This window comes from Cyphellophora attinorum (assembly GCF_001299255.1).
Source record: "Cyphellophora attinorum strain CBS 131958 chromosome Unknown Contig6, whole genome shotgun sequence".
In the NCBI taxonomy this organism is placed as follows: domain Eukaryota; kingdom Fungi; phylum Ascomycota; class Eurotiomycetes; order Chaetothyriales; family Cyphellophoraceae; genus Cyphellophora; species Cyphellophora attinorum.
The window spans coordinates 942427-959204 of record NW_017253234.1 but is presented as its reverse complement, the minus strand read 5'-3'; the positions used below and the strand labels follow the sequence as shown (position 1 = coordinate 959204).

General features: G+C 53.2%; 6 protein-coding genes across 6 annotated transcripts; 2 read left to right on the top strand and 4 right to left on the bottom strand.

Annotated features, from left to right (window-relative positions):
* Positions 1 to 1733: 1733 nt before the first annotated feature.
* Positions 1734 to 2075, bottom strand: AB675_2088 (uncharacterized protein; the record flags this gene model as incomplete). Its single annotated transcript, XM_018142030.1, has 1 exon — positions 1734 to 2075. The coding sequence occupies one exon, from the start codon at positions 2073 to 2075 to the stop codon at positions 1734 to 1736; it is 342 nt and encodes a 113-aa protein (XP_018003108.1).
* Positions 2076 to 3029: 954 nt separating this feature from the next.
* AB675_2087 (uncharacterized protein) lies at positions 3030 to 3784 on the bottom strand (the record flags this gene model as incomplete). The annotated part of the gene is made up of 2 exons (XM_018142029.1): positions 3030 to 3247; positions 3274 to 3784. 2 exons carry the CDS (start codon positions 3782 to 3784, stop codon positions 3030 to 3032), a joined length of 729 nt encoding a protein of 242 aa, XP_018002640.1.
* A 1132-nt stretch (positions 3785 to 4916) lies between these two features.
* AB675_2086 (uncharacterized protein) lies at positions 4917 to 5768 on the top strand (the record flags this gene model as incomplete). Its single annotated transcript, XM_018142028.1, has 1 exon — positions 4917 to 5768. One exon carries the CDS (start codon positions 4917 to 4919, stop codon positions 5766 to 5768), a length of 852 nt encoding a protein of 283 aa, XP_018002718.1.
* Positions 5769 to 6638: 870 nt separating this feature from the next.
* Positions 6639 to 8751, bottom strand: AB675_2085 (Protein scd2/ral3; the record flags this gene model as incomplete). The annotated part of the gene is made up of 4 exons (XM_018142027.1): positions 6639 to 7625; positions 7672 to 8323; positions 8415 to 8602; positions 8662 to 8751. 4 exons carry the CDS (start codon positions 8749 to 8751, stop codon positions 6639 to 6641), a joined length of 1917 nt encoding a protein of 638 aa, XP_018002868.1.
* Positions 8752 to 9978: 1227 nt separating this feature from the next.
* On the bottom strand, positions 9979 to 11633 carry AB675_2084 (uncharacterized protein; the record flags this gene model as incomplete). Its single annotated transcript, XM_018142026.1, has 2 exons — positions 9979 to 10201; positions 10252 to 11633. The coding sequence occupies 2 exons, from the start codon at positions 11631 to 11633 to the stop codon at positions 9979 to 9981; spliced, it is 1605 nt and encodes a 534-aa protein (XP_018002850.1).
* A 391-nt stretch (positions 11634 to 12024) lies between these two features.
* AB675_2083 (Vacuolar protein-sorting-associated protein 36) lies at positions 12025 to 16508 on the top strand (the record flags this gene model as incomplete). Its single annotated transcript, XM_018142025.1, has 6 exons — positions 12025 to 12125; positions 12176 to 14028; positions 15417 to 15663; positions 15714 to 15963; positions 16006 to 16317; positions 16377 to 16508. The coding sequence occupies 6 exons, from the start codon at positions 12025 to 12027 to the stop codon at positions 16506 to 16508; spliced, it is 2895 nt and encodes a 964-aa protein (XP_018002609.1).
* Between the last annotated feature and the right edge of the window lie 270 nt (positions 16509 to 16778).

Sequence of the window (16778 nt, the reverse complement as noted above, 5' to 3'; positions counted from 1 at the left end):
TTCGAGGGCAGATCCGGCTGCATCGCCGAGATCAATTAACCACAGGCCTCATTGGATTTAGCCTAGGCCGCCACTTGCATTACGAGATATAGCCTGGACAGCAACCTGCGTTACGAGAATTAACCTAAGAGCAGCTCAGAACGAGAGCCTATTGCCTCTTGAAGGTTGCCATGGATCTTGCCCCGCTGCAGCCTCGCCTTAGAGGTGGGTATGACATGATCTTGCTCGTGTGTACCTGGCTCCCATCCTTCGCTTGTGGCTTCATTTGCGGGTCGCGATAGTCGCCACGATTCGGTCAGCCCTGACTGTCCTCAACACTTCCAGGTGCTCTCCAAGCCGCCCATGCATAATTGCTTTCAAACACAGAGATCGTCGATCCTCGTTGCGGTCCGATGAGTCTGCCATCGGTACGGTGCTGAGGAATCGTGGAATCGCAATCGAACTTTTGTCTACCAATGTTTCTAGAAGACCATGAATGGAGTCCGTAGCTCGGATTACATATGAGATCAGCGACATGGGCAAATTCTGGGATCCCGTCTGATGCAACTACTGTGGGTCTAAGGAACGGATGCCAGATTTACTGAATTGATATATTGCCGTCGGATCATCTTATGGGTTATAGATTCGAGTTGAAACTCCAACACACTGAGTACTGAGCTTCCAGCAGCGACTTCCACAACATCACTGTCAGCGACTCAACGTTTCACACGCTCGAGATCAACGCCCAGAGCCCTGTCTAAACATACGCCAGTACGTTGCTCCACTATCATTGTGAGCACAATGAGGTCCATTGGCTGACAAGATGCTGCACAGTCACCGAAAATGGCTTCTTTGGAGCCTGAGCTCTCATACTTCTACCCTGCGACACCAACATCGGCTTACATACCAGTTACCGCCGCAGCGCCTTACATTGGTTGGCCGTCCGCGCCACACTACGCCATGTCTGAATCGGGGTGCCATTACAGCCCACACTCAACCCCACCACCGTCCTCTTGGAATTCTCCGGTGGACTCGGGCTCAATTAGCAGCTCAAACTCATCAACATCCTCAGCGTCCATTAGCAGTACAGCGTGTGACCGGAAAGAGGTGAGATTACTCCTGGGCTCGCCAAAATGCCATGAGCTTATCGTGATGACCATGAGCTAACGTGCTTCGTCTTCACAGCGGCGGAAGCAACAAAACCGAAAAGCACAACAGCAGTACCGCGCCCGCCAAGAAGCTGTAGTCCAGAGACTGCGTATCGAATGTGCAACTTTACGGAAAGAGAACAGCCAACTGCAATCCGAACTTAGACGAAGCTCAATGGAATCGCCGTCGTGCTCTGGAGGTTGCTACTCGGAAAGCCCACGTGCTGACGTTGCAACATCAAGACGGCCGTCACATGAAGCTCACCACGACCGAAAAGGCCCGCGGCACCCGCAACTCTGCAAGCGTGGGTTGTCTGCAGACGACGTCCGCCAATGCGCCACGGACTTGAGAGCGTGTATGTCTTCGACAAGTCCTCAGATCATCGCCTTAGAACTCGATGACATAGCTTACGAGATGGACTTCTACGATCCTCGTAAGCTGTGACAAGGCCAGGAACGGGTTACTGTTGTATTGGCACGTACGGGTGAGGTATCGAGGTTTCTACACAAGAGTGTACTGAATGCATTGTCACACCAAAGCCAGCGTGCCGTTCGCCGATTCCTGCCGCGCGCCACGCTGGTATGCTCTGCTGCCATTCAGATCATTCATTCGCTGCTGTCTTTCCCATCTTTTCCGAGATGTCCCTTCCCAATCGGCTCTGGCAGTGCGTCCCTCTTCTTCGCCCCAGCGCCACCCGCATCCTTCCCTAAATGACCCTTTCCGATGGGCTCAGGCATAGCGTTCCTCTTATCCTCACCACTGTCAGAGCTGTCGGCCTTGCCGAAATGCCCCTTGCGTATGGGCTCTGGCGCTGGTGCAGCTTCACGCACGGCCAATGCCGCAGCTACAGGACCAGCGACCGCTATCGTGCCATCGACTGGGAGGGGTGTTGCTGCTGCTACCAAGAGGATGGTCGTCAAGGTGAACAGGAGGTGAGTGAGTTGCATGATTGGCGGAAAAGTTGAGAGGCTGTCTGTGACAGTTGCGTCGCGTCTCTAACGATGACGATGCTGGTACCGACGACCGTGGTAAGAATAGGTAAGGAGATTCTGCTGGAAAATTCGAGAGAGGGAGGTTGTCTGAAGCGTATGAATTGTTATGGCCCGTGGCTTCCGTCCTCCGGTGTATATATTTACACGTAAGACCCGATTCCCCCGTAACAACACCAACATCCCTTTCTTCACCACTCAATCTATCACAGTACGAGCCATCATGCTCCGCCCCTGCCAGAACCTGAATGCTCCTGCAATGCCAAGTCCTCCAGCGCCGAGCTACTTGGTCAGTGGCTGCCTTATACGAGGCAAACAAGCCCAGAACACGAAGGCGACATAGGGGCGAGAGTACATATTGCTGTACAATGACGGAAGCAGTCTGCCTTGCGACAATGTTGCGTATGTCAGTACCGGATAAAGCAACAAGCGGAGCGGGACCAGGTATATATAGAGCCGTATCTGCAGGATTGCTTTGGCCAGGCGCAGACGTGGAGGCAGCGCCTCTTGCCCAGCAATCACCATTGTGGTTGAACTCTCAAATCGGCGAACGGACTCAAAACGGGGACTGGAATCTTACATGCGGGATGCGGACCGTGGGTATTTGTGGCGAGGCGCTCTCGTCTCTGCGATTGCTGTAAAGCTTTGTCCGTGGACAGATCTTGAACTGCCCATCTCTTGCAATAATTCAAGTAGCGACGCATACGGTATCAGCACTTGGAAGGAACAGGTATCGGCCAGGACTCAGTAGAATTGAATTTCGTTCGGCTTATTAGTACTTTCGTTTGCCGCGCTATGCTATCATTATGGTATGCTTTGTAAATGCTTTTTGATCCATCCGCTATGCCGCTGAACGCTTTGTTGCACAGTTCCAACCGCTACTCATCATCCACTTTCCACCACAAATCGTCTTTAGTATTGGCCGTAGGTAGCGTAGCTCTCGACCTTTACGTCCTTATAGTCGCCATAATCGCTATAAGCTGAGACGCCCTCTGGCTTTGGTGCTGGTGGAGGAGGTGGAGGGGGTGGGTAGTAATCATAGTTCTCGACCTTGACATCTTTGTAGTCACCATAGTTGTCGTACTTATCGACACCACGCTTGTAGGTCTGGTAGTTCTCGACCTTGACGTCTTTGTAATCGCCGTAGTCAGAATACGCAGAACGCCCTCTGGCTTCGGTGCTGGTGGAGGAGGTGGTGGTGGAGGTGGGTAGTAGTCGTAATTCTCGACCTTTACGTCTTTATAGTCACCGTAGTTGTCGTACTTATCGACACCACGCTTGTAGGTCTGGTAGTTCTCAACCTTGATGTCCTTATAGTCGCCATAATTGTCGTATTTCGACACACCCTCGGGCTGAGCTGGAGGAGGTGGTGGTGGAGGTGGGTAGTAGTCATAGTTCTCCACCTTGACGTCCTTGTAATCGCCATAGTTATCGTACTTGTCGACGCCACGCTTGTAGGTCTGGTAGTTCTCAACCTTGATGTCCTTGTAGTCGCCATAGTTGTCGTACTTCGACACACCCTCGGGTTGAGCTGGAGGAGGTGGTGGCGGAGGTGGGTAGTACTGATAGTCTGTGACTTTCACATCCTTGTAGTCGCCGTAGTTATCGTATTTATCGACACCCGGGTTGGCGACAGGGGCGGCGAGTGCCAGCTGAACGGCAGGCATGATGGCCAGAGCCATGAGTATGGATTGAGGGATCTGCATTGTGGATAGTTGTGTAGATTATGTTAGGAAACAGCAAGAGACTCGTGAATTAGTGTTTGACAGATAGGAAATAAACAGGAAAGAAAGTCGTAACAGTGCTATGTATTAGAGTGTTGTTGATAATGGCAAACAGTGCCTATCCGTAGGACGGCATCGACCTCTTATACAACTCACTGCAGGACACGACCATCGGGCTGAAGCCAAAAGCGCCATCGTTTACAAGTCAGGCTGTGAGACATGGTGTATCCCAAAATCACCAAAATGGCAACGGGGATTTTGTGTTAGCCTTGCCGTGCTGTGTAGACCGATCACTGATCAGGCTGGTGCAGCGTCGCACTCTCGCGCGGACCGTCATTGCCGGTACAGGCGGTGGGGTTATTCCCATTCGGGAGTGGTCAGAGGCAGTGAGGGTTGGTTGCGAAGTGCCACACTGTCAGTAATTGGTAATCGTAAGAACACAATAACCTGGGGCCGCGGATATCGTGTGGGCGGGCGACGCCCGCAAGCCGAGCGACAGTGGCCTGAAAGAGCTTGAACAAGCAAAGCTTTCGGTGGGCAGCGGGGCGGAGGCGGCCTCACAGTAGTGCTTGGTCGCCTCGAAGGGTAGCTGCAAACGAAGGTATACGGGAGGTACTTTGAAACACTGCGATAAGTCAGCGAAGATTGTGTACCTCCCGGTCTATTTTTAGGTGTCTTGCCACCCAAATCAAGCTTAGCAGCTTGGCGGACTCGAATGTAACCAGACCTCGGGAGCTTTTTGACTTCCGTTATTCGTGGACAGCTTCCCAAGACTGATGAGCACACAGCCTCACACTTACAGGGCACCAAGTTCTACTGTGTGATGGGCTCTATGCAACTATACCGCCTCCTCCGCGGCCATGGACTTACCTCTTTTGTCATCGTCCATGTCCTGCGCATTGCTTTGCCTCACACCACCCAATCGCGGCTGTGCTGAGAATAGACAGACAGGTAAGCGAGAATGTAAGTCAGTCACTCATATGAAGCCTCGTCCTCGCGCTCTTGAACGCGGACACGGCCTCCGAGGCACTTGACATTCATTCTTGTTCCGCCACCAATATCAGCACCCATCACAATGAGCAATACCCATTACACTAAGCTCGAGACCGACAGCGAGAGCGGCGACCAAGAAGCCCTCCTCTCCAACAATACTGCCGCCCAGAACAGACCACAAACATCCCGATTCCCATCGATACCCCACTCACTCATCACTGCCGTCCTTGTCTGCCTCGCCTTCGGTGCCGGCACTTTCATCCAATCCCTCCCTTACTTCAACAAAGACGCCCTCTGCGCCGCCCACACCGTCCAATACACCCCACCTATCATCGCCTCCGGCAGCCCCGCCATCACCTATTCAACCGTCTCCTACAATGGCTCATTCTTGAAAGAAGACGTCTATCGCCAAGACGCCTCACCGAAAGTTGACGCCGCCTGGGAAGCCCTCGGCGTGAACTACCGCTCAATCAAAGTCCCGGACTCGCAAGCCGCCGCCGCGGGCCTCACCAAGGACCACATCCGCATAAATTCCAAGTACGGCGGCGGCTACCCCGCCAACGTCGAAGGCTTGCACCATCTGCACTGCCTCAACCTCCTGCGCCAGACCTCGAAGTACAACTTCGACTACTACAAGGCTCTTGGCCAGGGAGCGTTCAAAAACGACGACACGATCGTCAAGCTCCACGTCACGCACTGCCTCGACATACTGCGGCAGCAGCTGATGTGCCGTGCGGATGTGGGCGTGTTTGGGCAGGTGTGGACACAGCCGGAGAATCCGAAGGCGTTTGTGGACTTCAACACCGACCACAAGTGTGTCAACTATGATGCAATAAGGCAGTGGGCTGAGGAGAGGCAATTGCCGGAGGATGTGCCCGAGGACTATCTGCAGGGGCCGGTACCGGGACAGAAGATCTATGCTGGTACGCCTTGAGGGCTCGGGAGAAGTGTGACGATATTAATGACTTGTATGACCACTGTATATCAGCAAGAGAAGAGCATAGAATTTCCCAACGTGGCCTCAAAAGCGAAAATAGCTAATGGTAATCGATTCCAAAATCGCTTGACAACAGAATGTATCCGATGACAGTGCCTCCAAGTCACATGAACGAATACAGTACTTTGGTCACCATCTCAGCGACCCGACCCTGAACCTGGCATAACCCCAGTAGCCTGGACGCTGGATTTTGCTTTTGAGGAAACCGGCAAAGCGACGAGAAGACGAAATGTATCGCGTGAGCGAATATGCCAACTCTCTTTTTTTGCTGCCCTCCTGACCGTTTCTTTCGCGCATGCATCCGTTTCTCTGATACCGGATCCTTATAACAACGACGGCAAGCCGTTCGAAGGCCTTGACACATCAATATTGAGGCCTTGGCCTCGAAGTGCCGGAGAAAACTTCGGCTACTTGAGACTGTCCCGCCAACAGTAAGTGGACGACTTTCGCATGTGGTCTGTCACTTATGGCGGTAGGTTGCCCGATCGCACTCGATCCCTGGCCTTCGCAAAATATTGAGGCCGCTTATCTTGAGACTGATCGCGGAATCAAGCGTCAACCATGCCGTAATGTTAGTGACCCCTACTGATCGCCTTGAACCCCCCCTTCCGCTCTGAGGTGAGCGGTTGAATGGACTGTCGAATCCCCCTTCGTGGCGGGCCACGACGTCCCCGGACCACAAATCAATATTTTCGTTGGGTTTCCTTCTCTTCAACGACTCCGGCATGGCCCCATCAGCTTATCGACTGCGCTTGAGTCAGCCAAGCTGTGGCCGAGGTGTCCCTACGCCACTTCCCAGTCATCTAGTCAGCCTGACCCTGATCCACCCTCAACATGAATCTTCAAAGCGCCCTGACTTCGATCGATCGCCGCATCCAACGCCCTATCGTTGTCCAGCTCCACCAAAGAATTGCCACTACCTCGATCCTCATACCTCACACTCACTCTTTCAGCATTTCCGATCTTGAATCTTTGCTTCAATCTGTCTTTCAGCTCCATGAATCCTATATCCTGGGGAAAGCGCATTACAAAGGTATCGTTCTGGAACACGACTTTCACTTTTAGCTGTCCACCTGCGCCACCAGCGGCACTAGCGTTCATGCCGGAGGACTGTGATGCTTGCGGATTGAGGTAGGGTCGGTCTCCTGGGTTGACGGGAGAAGTGAGGCCACCGTAGCCGCCGCCGCCTACAGAAGGCTGCTGCCGCTGGTGTGACATGCGTGCGCCTGGGCCGACAGGCGGCGGAGGTCCCATGCCACCATAGCCTCCGCCGCCATTACCCATTTGTGGATTTGAGGTTTGGCGGGTCGCTTGCTGTTGATTTGATTGTATTCGTTGCAGTGATTGCTGGGAACCGCCAGATAGTCGGTAGTCGTCATTCAGCGCATTCGGGTCAATTTCGAAGTCCTGCCCTGGTTTCGGCTTGAACAAATTCCTCACCAGAATGCTCTTTGATATGTGTGGTGGCATGGCGATGATCTGTTTAATATAGTCGTCTAAGTTTTGCCTTCGGCCGTTGGAGATGGCGTCTGTGACGTGCGCCACTGGGCCAGGCATGAATGGGAGTGTTCGCGGCTCTTTCCTGTTCCCAGCCTCGACAGGAAACGCTTCAATCAGGGCGATTTGTAAGTCATAAAAGTCAGCGTAATATCGTGATAATTCAAACCAGCGGCCGTCGTCAAGCTGGCATTCGATGATGTACCAGTACATGTCGTTGTCAAAACAGTATCTTGGTACAGAGGCTTGTATTGGTGCAGGCGGCAGGTTGGGGTCTGGCCCTGACATTGAGGGCGGCTGTGAGGGTCAGTGACGCCCCAAGTGACAGGGCAGTGGCACTTACGTATATGTTCTTTCCCTGGGCGTTCTGTATGCTCATGCGACCCATGTCGTTGGTCGCTTGCTGTACACTTCCATCAAATTTGCCCAGGCTGATGCTGCTGTTCTTGTACTCGGCCGCGAACTTCTTCCATTCTTCCACTCGTGGTACTCCAGCCTTGCGGACTGCCTCTAGTGGATCCGGCACCGACTGCATGGTTGCAGTGTCTTTGATGTCGACAAAGGACACTGGTATCAACCCTGGGCCTCCCAACCGTCCTATTGGCTTCGCGACGAACCATTCGGGATTCGACTGTGCAACGACTATTATGGCCTCTCCTGCTTTTGCTTCCAGCTCGTCTGCTCTTTCGGCATTGAAATCATATTGAACCACTCCATATACCATAGCGCCTGTAGTCTTCCCACCCATGATCGCACTCAGTCCTCTCTGATGTGACGGCTTTGTTGTCGCAGATGACGCCGACCGGTGGTGTTGTGAATTGGTGCCAACGTCCGATATTCCCGAGTCGTCCGTCCGCTCACTGGCCGATGCGATAGACTGTCCGCTCTGGCGCTGTGTCTTGCCAATCTCTTCGAAGAATGCGACAGGCACCAGGCCGCGCGCGGTCGGGATGAGAGGATTGCAGGCCTCGTACCATTCGGTGTCGTCCTCTCGGCTATTGCGCGCGTTAGGATGAACATGTATCGAGAAGAACAAATACAGGGAGGCTGATGTCTCGTCGGATTCAGGGTCATAAGGCAACGTACCTGAGCACGTGGAAGAAGTCGCCCTTGTGAAATGCTAGCTCTTGACCATTTTTATTCTGGGGCTCGTAGTCATACAGCGCCTTGATGACCTTCTTCGGCGGCACTATCGAGGTCGCAGTTTTTGCGGTAAGGCTGAAATGCGGCGGCTTGCTCTGATCTTTGTCGCCTTTGAGCGACCTGCGTATAGCCTGGTGCGTTGAGGAGGGGTCAGCGAGTTGCGTCGTGAAGATGGTGGAGTCAGCGGCACGTTTTGCGGACCAGGAACAAATAGTACGGGGCGCCAACGTGTTTCGGAGGGGCAGTAGTCAGGAGGAGGACTCTTGTTACTCACCTTCATGTCCGAATCTATGCGCTGAACCCAGGCTGTGCGTTGGCAGTGATGTTAAAGGGGCGAAGTCAAACACGTGTCCAGGCCCGCACCTGTGCAAGTGTGCTGCTGGGTATGTGGAAGGTCGGACACGGAAGGAGCAGAACGGGAATGGGACGGAATTCGATGCAGGGGGGTGGATGGATCGAGTTTGAGGTTCGCAGGAAGTCGTTGATGGTGGGCTTTCCGCGTGGCGGCTGGTGCTGGTGGGCACCAATGGCTGCAAAAGAGCCCGGGGAAACAAAGGCCTTGTTCGTGTTCTCTTTCTTCCTTGTCCTCGTGTTGAGTGTATAGATGATGAGCTGAGAGCCTGCGGGCCAGGAGCGAAGAGATCGTCCCGCTCCAGCGTCGCTCTCAAGTAGTAGTGGTGTTTATTCTGAAGTCGCGCCTGGAATCCGCTGCTCATACGCGAGAAAATTGGCAGTCATGCCTACTGGCATGCCACTTCGAGCGAGCCGACTGCCGGAGTTTGATCGAGCCAGAGGCGTTCCAGGTAGTCGCAATAAACCTCTCGCTACAGGCGAGGTGCAGATCAGCCGTTGATCGGCCACGAGGAAGTAGATCATCAATCCGCAGAGTATGATGCATCTATATTGGTGACCATATATACCTACCTAAGGTCAGTCAAACGCGTAGCCTGTCGACTGCGGGTGGGTGCCCGGAAAGTCGTCGATCCGCATTTCGAATCCTGCTTTAAAGTCGCTTTTCATCTGGGTAGGGTCTGTGGACGACGCAGAGAAAATTGAAATAGATGGTCAGAGTAGCCTCACCTCAATGTCAATCAGACCAGACCCTGTGGTCTGGCCTGTAATTGTAGCGCCTTGCGAGTAATAGTAAGCAAATCAGCATCAAGTTGAGCATGAAATTTGATTGTGCTCCAGGCTCGTCTGGAGAGGGCGCTGCCGAACTACTACGACGCAACATCTCCTCTGGCCTGATGCAGGCTATGTCTAAATCCACACACTGGAAGCCCAGTCTGCCCGGCAACGCTCGTCATCTCTATAGACTCCCGCTGGGACCCATCATCTTGTTAAAGTCGAACATGCTCTTTGAAACCCATTGATGCAAATACCTCCCAGCGCCATGCTGAAACGTCCATTGCAGAAAAGAAATGAAAGATGTGGTCCAGGTGTGACCCATCAGAACGACGAAGAAGCAGGAATATGCGTTAGTGTATTCGGTGCCGTAGTGCAGGCATCAAATTTGGCCTTTGATGTCGACTGATCGGAATGCTGCAGCCCTGGCGCTTTCAATGACTTGGCTCATCTTGCCTGTTGCGAGGCGGACATGACCATCCTTCTCTTCTAGAAGGTCAGCGGCACCATCGCCGCCGTGCTCGAGAACGAATTGTGCAGCTTCTTCGTCGGTCTCAAAGGCGAGTTCTTCGGTCACGAATCGCAGCTTGACGTCTGGCTTGTACCTGCAACGCGTTAATAATCCGTAAGGCTTATGCTAGAGGGGCGCACTTACGTTTTGCACATTCGAGCAAGAGCAGCTAGACGCTCGCGTTCCACAAACATGTCCATCAGGTATGCACCCATATTAGGGACCTTCAGGTACAGTTGGAAGAACTTGTGATAGTTGCCGAGGGCCAGGGCTGATCTCACGTCGAGGGCATGCTTGATTGCGTCTTCTTTCTTGTCTGCTGGGGTTAATTCGGAGAGGACGTCGTTCATGTCAGTCCTGTTACATGTGTGAATGAAATAGAGAATCCGGTACGCTTTGAACTCCACTGGTCGACCCCCAAGGCCCAGCTTATACAATGCCCGTAGCTGTGTCTGGCATTGATTATACTCACCGAGGTCGCCTTTCTCTAGTGCTATCCGGGCGTGAATCTCGTAGACCATAGTTGTGAAGTCGTTCTTGATGTGTTGCACTGTCAGGTCTTGTCGTAGCGACTTGAATTGATCACAAATGTAGACATAGTTGCTTTCGCTTCGCCACTTTTTCTTGAGGAGCTCAAGAGTCTGTTTGAGAATGGGGAGCGGTCGTACATCATCCGGATTTGGAGCAGATGTGAGACGAAAGTAGTTCTTTTCCAGCTTCTGTGACCGTCCTATGATTGGTCCTACTTGTTCTGGTTCCGGAGAGTTGCTGTGGGGTGTATGGGGCGTGGTGGGCGAAGCGTATCCAGAACGACCGGCATCGAACCTCTTCTTACGGGCTTCCAGATTTAACTTACTCATCGCTTTGGGCTCTTCCATCTTTTGACGTTTGTCCACAGGAGCAAAGGAGACACGATCTGCGAGACCTGTTGAAGCCTTGTTGTTTTTCTGCCACGGCGGCTGCGTAGTCTGCACATCAGGCTCGTCCGACATGTCATTTGACTTCCGTTTACGGTTAGGTGTTGTCGAAGGGAAACGATGGCCGTTGGTACTAGGGGAGCTCGATTGATTCGAGGTAGAATTGGACGCGACAACAAAAGGTGTAGTAGCAGCACGAGTTCTTTCCTCCATGATTATCTGCTGGGGTAAAGGATAATTTGGCCAATCTATCGTATCAAGACGACCTGAAGCGGCCATGTCGGTGATGATGGATCTGAGTCTGACTTCTAACTCCGGCTTAGAGACTTCTGGAATAGCATTTTCTTGTGCAAACGACCGGCTAACGTAGTCACGGATTGCAGGCGACCACTGTTTCTTAGCTGGCGATGGCGCTGCGGCTTGCGACAAGGACGGAGGTGGGTTAGGCGCTTGCGCACCAAATGGAGGCGGATGATATGTAGGAGGTGGTGGTGGCAGCGTTCCAGGCGCAAATGTCTGCCGCGCGGGTACTGCAGTGTAAGCATTTGGTGGTGGAATGTAGTGGCCATTCGACTGCCAGGGAGGGTACCCTGGCGTCGCTGAATACATGACGAAGTCTTCTTGCTCGTAGACGCTTGGCTTCGCTGCTTGGACAGGTCCACAGTTGTCTCGACTTCAGAAGGGAAATGTGTCGATGACAGGAGATGTAGTGAGATGAATGAAAGGTGTGGGAATGGCGGGAGAAAGAGTTGGCAGGTTGAAATAGCGGTGGAGATTACCTTCTTGAGTCACGTGTTTGTCTTGGCAGTCTAGACCAGATGCAAACGAATCTTGGACACTGCCTGATATCAAGCATGAGTCAAGCTCTGAAATGCAGATCAGCTGCACATGACAGTGATGTGTTCAGAGAAAGATCACAGAGACTGACAAGAACCTAGATCCTGTCATGACGAGAAATCACCGAAGATGACAGGGTCTACAGAAACCTCTCAATGCCCGGATGTTCTTCACCAAGCCAGATCTGACCACTGGCTCACGCCCAGCTCTGTTGCCAGATGAGACACTGCTCTTTGTCCAGGACAGCGTTGGTCTATATGAAGGGTGAGTCGACTTTGTCAACTTACAGCCGAGCAATGGACTGATAAAAGCAGCAAATTCAAAATTGCGTCTTGCCAGAAAGGCCATGCCTATCTGACATCGCATCGAGCATGCTACATAGACGATGCTGATCCGCGAAACAATTCACTAGCTGTCGAGCTGAAGGATGTTGAAAGGCACGAGTACCAAGCTGGATTTCTCCGCTCGTCAGCCAAGGTCACCCTCCATCCGAAGCCTTTAAAGCGTGGATATGGCACTCTGCGACAACATGTTGCCACATCACCCGCTGTGCAGCGTGTGGCATCCTCCTCCTCTCCAGGTTCCCGAAGCTCGAGCCCGTTTCCCGATGCTTCGACCCGGATTTCATCACCACAAATAGACCGAGGGAACTGGGTCTGCGCGATATGCTCGTTTACAAATCCAGTTCCGTCAAATTTCGATGCCACTATTGCCACCGAAGCTTTTCCGCTGCCACCATGTCTGACCTGTGGCATTGTGCCGGACTTTCCCCGCGTCATGAAGGCGGCGGTCGCAGCCAATGTGAAGCGCAAGTCTACCTACAATACGGCCCCTCCACAATCGCAAAGCTTGCTTCCGCATCAGCAAACACCAGTCCCAGTGTCTACGGATGGCGCCACAATCACATGTCCTCGATGTACATTCCACAATCATCCATCGCTCAGAACATGTGAGCTTTGCGGGGCAGACCTCCCTCGCTTCACGCCCACCAGTACTGGCGCTTCCCCAGTGGAGCGTGCAAGCTCTCCAGGCCCCGAGATCGCAAGCTTAAATCTGAATGAGGATCACGGCGACCAAAGCGTTAAGTTCTCATTCCGAACGGGAGGAGACAAAGCCTTCTACGAGAAACTGAAAAGCGCTCTCCTGCAGAGAAAGTGGCTTTTGCAGCAAGCACCCCCTATACCACAGGGCGAAACCCCCTCCCGCACTAGCACTCCTGACTCGTCCGGTCCCCACAGCCGGCCGCCATCAACAGCTGTTGGCATCAAAGGCCTGGAGCAACGTGGCCTTCAAGCACGCCGAAACAATGAAGCAGTCTTGGGCTCTGCATTTGAGGATCTGGAAGCACTGATGGCCTCCGCCAAGGAGATAGTAGCTCTTGCCGAAAGATTTGCCAATGAGTCCGGAAGTGGCACTGCAAATCCTCTGCTTGCGGAAAGTGCCAGTGCCCTAGGTATGATCGCGACCAAGGATATTTCTGGCAACAGCTCAAATACGCTCTACATCACCGAGCTATCCCGCAACCTGGCTGAATACGTCACAGATGAGAAAAGAGGCATTCTGCGATCCAACGGTGGTATCATCGGACTAGTCGATTTGTGGGCAATCGTGAACCGTGCTCGGAATGGTGTCGAACTGATCAGTCCCACTGACTTTCACCAAGCGGCCGTGGCGTGGGATCGACTCAGCTTGCCGGTTCGCCTGCGGCAATTCAGAAGCGGCTTGCTTGCTGTGCAGCCCAGAAATTGGACAGACGAGAGGGCGCTCGCGCAGATTACCAGCTGGTTGCAATCGTTGCGGCAATCGCCCCCAGAACAGGCCATGCCGTGGGACTGGGTGACCTATGGCTGTGGTGTGACCGCTCAGGAAGCAGCTTCGCGGTTCGGCTGGAGTGTTGGGGTCGCGACTGAAGAGCTCGAGATGGCAGAGGAGCGAGGAGTTGTCTGCCGCGATGAGGGGATAGAAGGGCTCAAATTCTGGCTGAACTTCTTATTCGATGGCCAGATGACTGACACTGTCAACAGAGCCTTGTTTGCCGAGAACAGCCAAAACTCGTGGTGGCTTACTGTGAAGCAAGAGCTTCACTTAACGCCAATGACCTTGAGAAAAAGCTCACGTCTGGATTCCTCAACGCATTGTACCGCCTCGGCCATCGTTTCCACCTCTCGTATGCCTTCAGCGAAGTTCCACAACTCGCCTTCTTCATATCTGACAGCAAATGCTTGCCAGTTCTGACTCTTCAGCTCAAGGACATGGTTGTCAACTGCAGACTTTTCACCTGAGAAGAGCAGAACCCCGGGATAACCAGGCTTCGTCAAACCACGAATCTTGTCTGCAGAGACAGACGGATGTATGGCAAGCTTGCGCTTTCCGGTCGCCAGAAGATGATGCAGCCAGATGATCACGGTTTTTGGCGTGTCTCGCTGCTCGTAGGCAGGTGACACGAGCCGTTCGTGGTCGTTCACCTCGGCTGAGCCAGCGATGCCTATGTAGTCCGCGATCACGGCGTCCAGAACTTCTCCAGGATTGTCTGAGTCACCTGACGAAGCACAGACCTCCTGTAGCAGCTTCTTGATCTGCTGTCGCAGGTCTCTCCCTGCGGCATTTCGTGCTGAAATGATCTCAGGCGCTCCTTGGGTCGGATACGATGGCCCCATGCGAAGCACTAGTTTGTCGTTCGACTGTTGATCAATCGAGAAGGATATTTCGCGTGACTTCGCGTCGAAGACCAGTGTGTCGGGATACATGGATTTCAATAGTTCGAGCTCCAAGTCCAGACGCTCACCAGATGAGCCCTCCATACCTTAGAAGATTGCCAAAATCGCTGTAGACATTCTCTCCCCCATCCACCGGTCCGCCAATGCAGTCAAGGCCTCGTTTGGGGTCCTAGATCATCCAGGTAATTTGTTTTATCAGCATACCTCCGCTGCAGGCAGAGCTGGGATTCTGAATCTCTTCACTGCCATGAAGACTTATGAATGGACTTGTTGAAGTCAATCATCCGTCAGAGAGGACTCCACCCAGCCTTGGCAAAGATTCGGAGCTGCAAGTCGCGATGTTCCTGAAAGTTGTAGTTGATCATTGACTGATCTCTAAATTCGAGACACACAAAGCCCTTCGACCTGTCACCTGTGTCGCTCACTCCGGCTGATATGGCATCATCACAGCGTCTCTCGCCTGCGGTGCTATCTGCATCAAGATCTTCCGCGTCCCCATACATCTGTGCATCCTGCCGAAGCCATGCCCAGTTGACATCGCGGAGGCGACACAACGCGCAGCAGACACGACACAACTCTGAATTGCCATTTACAGAAAAGTTACGGCGGAAGATATGGGGGACAGACAACCCGCCAGGTCTCAAGGATCCGTATGGCGGACCGAGCTTCTTGGAGCGAAAATTGCAACAGCGACAACAGCGGCAGCAGCTACAACAGCAGCAGGAGCAGGGTACACAGCAACAGGGGACGGAGCAATACCAGGAAGAGCAGCTGCGACAACAGCAAGAAGAGTACGAACGGCGGGCTGAAGAGCAGACTCAGTTGCCAATTCCACCAGAGCGGCACGCAATCCCGGCTCAAAACTATGAGCCACCTCAACCACCGGAACCTGTGGCTGAACCTCAATCATTACGCGAACGAGTTGTCAGTGTGTTCAAGAGGAAGCCCGTGCCAGAGGTAGTGCCCAAAGTGCAGGTAGCCAAAGAAACTTACAAGCCTGCCGAGACCTGGGACGGCTTAGATTGGTTGGGAGACGATGGTGTCTACCAGCACAAGACGCCCACTGCGTCAGAGCAGTACGTCCCGTAAGTCGCAGATTCCCTTGATGAGCGACACCAACTAATCCGGCGCGTAGATGGAACGACAAGACAAGAAAATTCAAAGGTGACATCTGGTACGCCGTCCACCAAGCGATTTTCACAGTCATGTATCCTTCCGAACCATATGACCACCGCCAACCTCTTATACTCACGCCTGGTCATCCGTCGACCGCAAAAGAGTTCGCCCGGGGCCAGAGCACCGGCGAAATCAGCGGCGATCCGATGTCTTTCATGAATGCCCCCTTGAACATGAAAGACCGCCGGACCTTCGAGGCAAGCAAACCCGTTACTCAACTCATTATTGACTCGAACTAATGTTCCCGCCAGTTTCTGAAACAACTCACCCTCATCACCGGCAAAAAGATCCCCGATCCAACCCTCTCCTCTCTCGCCGCCAACCCCGCTGCCACTTACACCGACCTCGTCACCGCGATCCAGAACATCAAGCCCGCCAAACCACCAAAGACATTCGATCTCCTCCAGAGCAATGAGCAGCTCGTCCAGGCGCCGAACGTGAAGATGCACGCGAAGAGAATACACGTCAACCAGAAAGACAAGGATCTAGGCCGGTGGAAGGTGATTGAGAAGGAGTTGAAGGAGAGGGGCTTGCCGCTGCCTTTCGGTGCAAGGGGCATTGCGGTAGGTGAGGAGAAGGCCAGAAGCAAGAGAGGGACCGGCGAAGCTGGGCTTTGAACCAGAGGCGTGGGATGGACTGTTGGAAGGAGAAGCAAAAGGAACAGAACAGAGACAGAGGGGAGGGCGGCATAGGCACTGCCGTCAACATCGGTATGCCGGATCAACTTGAGCACGAGTACGGCACTCAGTGGTAAACTGACATCGGCAAGTGGGCTCGCCCCATCCGATAACAGCAGACGCTATCTTGACATGACGAGCGATGTGTCGGCGATGTTTTCGGGTGAAGAGAAGAAAGAGAAAGTGGTTGAGGGCAGGACACGTACTTATACCTCTTCAGCACAGCAAAGAGTCAGGCGAACACGGAGCAAGCACTCCGATGACTCGGTCAGGACCTATTCACTGCTGCGTCTATAGACCAGGATGACTGCTGCCAAGCGTAAGTGAATGGAAAGGCATGTTGAAGA